Source organism: Vombatus ursinus, unplaced genomic scaffold (genome assembly GCF_900497805.2).
Source record: "Vombatus ursinus unplaced genomic scaffold, bare-nosed wombat genome assembly UNPS02014176.1, whole genome shotgun sequence".
Lineage (NCBI taxonomy): Eukaryota > Metazoa > Chordata > Mammalia > Diprotodontia > Vombatidae > Vombatus > Vombatus ursinus.
This window is the reverse complement of record NW_020953954.1, coordinates 1,306,916-1,309,194: the sequence shown is the minus strand read 5'-3', so window position 1 is coordinate 1,309,194 and position 2,279 is coordinate 1,306,916. Positions and strand designations below refer to the sequence as shown.

Below are 2,279 nucleotides of genomic sequence, written 5' to 3'. Positions count from 1 at the left end.
CCTCACACCAGCCCAGGGCTCCTGACACCTTTGCTGGGGTCCTCACACCAGCCTAGAGCCCCTCACACCAGCCCAGGGCCCCTCACATCTTTGCTGGGGTCTTCACACCAGCCCAGAGCTCCTCACACCAGCCCGGGGCCCCTCACTCCAGCTTGGAGCCCATCACACCAGCCCAGGACCCCTCACATCTTTGCTAGGGCCCCTCACACCAGCTACACATGGGTCTTGGTTCTTTGCAAGCCCACAGGGCTCAAGATCCAGGAAGGCATGCTAGGGCCAGGGGAAAGAGCCAGTAGTGCCTCTGATCAGGCAGGCAGGGTGAGAATGGCACCAGGGCACCTGCACCACCTCAGAAGAGGCTGCTTTCTCCTGGTCAGTGGTCACTGAATCGAATTCCCAAAGTCCCAGGAAAGGATTGTCTCCCAGCCTCCCCAGTGTCCAGGCCAGGACTCTGTAGTAGCTGGTGTCAGTCGCTGGGTGATGGTTACAAGAATATTCATCAAATACACCACCATAGGCTGAACTCTGTGGGGTTCGGACCCCACCCATCCACCCAAAGTCAACCTCACTGGCTGGGGTCTTAGGATACTGGGATCTACAGTTGAGCAGTGCCTTAATGGAGACCTGGTCCAGCCCCCACCTTCAGCATGTAGGAAACTGAAAAGATGTGAAAGGGCGAGGCAGCCCATCACCTCAAGGAACTCCCCATGGTCCTGTCTTTTGGAGATTTCTCAGAGCCTTTACTGAACCTGTCTCCGTTTTCATTCTGTGGCTTACCCCGGGGTGGCAGGAAGTGGGGCACAGGAGGCAGGAACCTCGAGTCTGTTCACTCTTCACCACATAAGTAAGTAGTACTTCCTTTTGTCAGTCCTGAATGTCCCTGTGGTTCTGGGGGGCCTCTTTGGAGCCTCAGATGAGGATCCCCTGAAGCCGGAAAGGAGGCCCCCCCACTTGGTCTCCATCATGATTTTAATATTTCCACTTTTCCTGCCTCAGTCACCTTCCCAGGCTGAGAAGCTCTCATCACTTTGCTGCCCAGAGGATCGACTGCCCAGGACTGGAGGCTGAGAGCCAGGGACCAGTCACCCAGGGCACAGCTGCTGCCTCTGCCCAGCTCCAGGTCACAAAGAGGTGAGTGATGGTCCTGAGAGCCAGGAGGGAAGGGGGAGATCTGCTGAGAGCCACATTCTCACCTTTCCTGGGGGTAAGCTGCCCCCTTCCTATCTGCTGTCCCCCTCCTGCATTCCAGTGCCCCAGACTCATGCAATGTTCCAAGGTGACTGACCTCCTCACTGGGAGCATCACCTCATCTGGGGAGACCCAGCTGACCCAAGGGGGCTGCTAATGCCTGAAGCCCAGTGAGGCTCGGCAGCTCTGGGCTGCCACCCTGGGCTCTGCTCTCTTCCCTCTGCCTTGCTCTGCCAGCCCCCCACCAAAGATTCACTTCACCTGATGACCAGGGAGTGACTCAGGCAGCAGGCAGGGCTGTAACACTAGCTTAGCCCCAGCCCTGGTCCAGGTCCTGAGGAAGCTGTGGGCAGGCGACCCACAGAAAAGGAGAGCTTCCACTCTCTTGCTTTCTTTGCCACAGGACCATCCAGTGGCTATGGAGGTCTTACCTTTCTGAAGGTCCGCCGTCCCTACTGAGGACAGAGCCAGCCAGACTACCAAGAGACTGGCTAGGCTCAACCCCATGTTGGCTCAGCTGGGTGGGCTGACTGGAGAATGACTTTGCGGAGGGGCGCTGGCTTTATATGCAGGCTGCTGGTCGGCCAGGTGTCACCCTGGGAGGGAGGGGAAGGGGAAGAGGAGGGGTCAGGAATGGGTGTAACATTTGCCAGATTAATGAGCAAACAGCGGTGGGACTCGTGGGCTTGGGTGCCAGTCGGCTCTTGTGGGCAGTGGTGGGGAAATATTGGTTCAGTTATCAGGTAATCATCTTTTATGGTTCTCAGTAAACCAAGTAATGCTGCAGGATGCCCCAGGCCCAACTGCTCCAATTCCAGCACACACCCAAGGAGAACCTGCCCCTCTCCTCCCAGCAACTAGCGGGCAAGCAGCTGGTGGCACAAGGACCTTGGCAGGGCCCCTGAAGGAAGTCAGACACCTCAGCTCGGTCTGAACAGAAGCATCACCCTTTGTCCCTCCCCAGTGCCACCCGAACCGAAGGCCTGAGTGGCCCCTTCCACGCGCTGCCACTGAACAGCTCCTGGGTACGTTCTGCTGATCGAGATCCCAAGGGGCGGACTCTGGCCCAGCCTTTCCTGAATCAAAGGCCC

General features: G+C 57.8%; 1 protein-coding gene across 1 annotated transcript in view; it reads right to left on the bottom strand.

Annotated features, from left to right (window-relative positions):
* Nucleotides 1-1,695, bottom strand: part of MUC2 (mucin 2, oligomeric mucus/gel-forming) — a 53,579-nt gene extending 51,884 nt beyond the window's left edge. Inside the window, exon 1 of the mRNA XM_027860202.1 lies at nucleotides 1,620-1,695. Coding sequence (XP_027716003.1) covers nucleotides 1,620-1,695 — 76 coding nt within the window. The remainder of the gene's footprint in view (nucleotides 1-1,619) is intronic.
* Nucleotides 1,696-2,279: the final 584 nt, after the last annotated feature.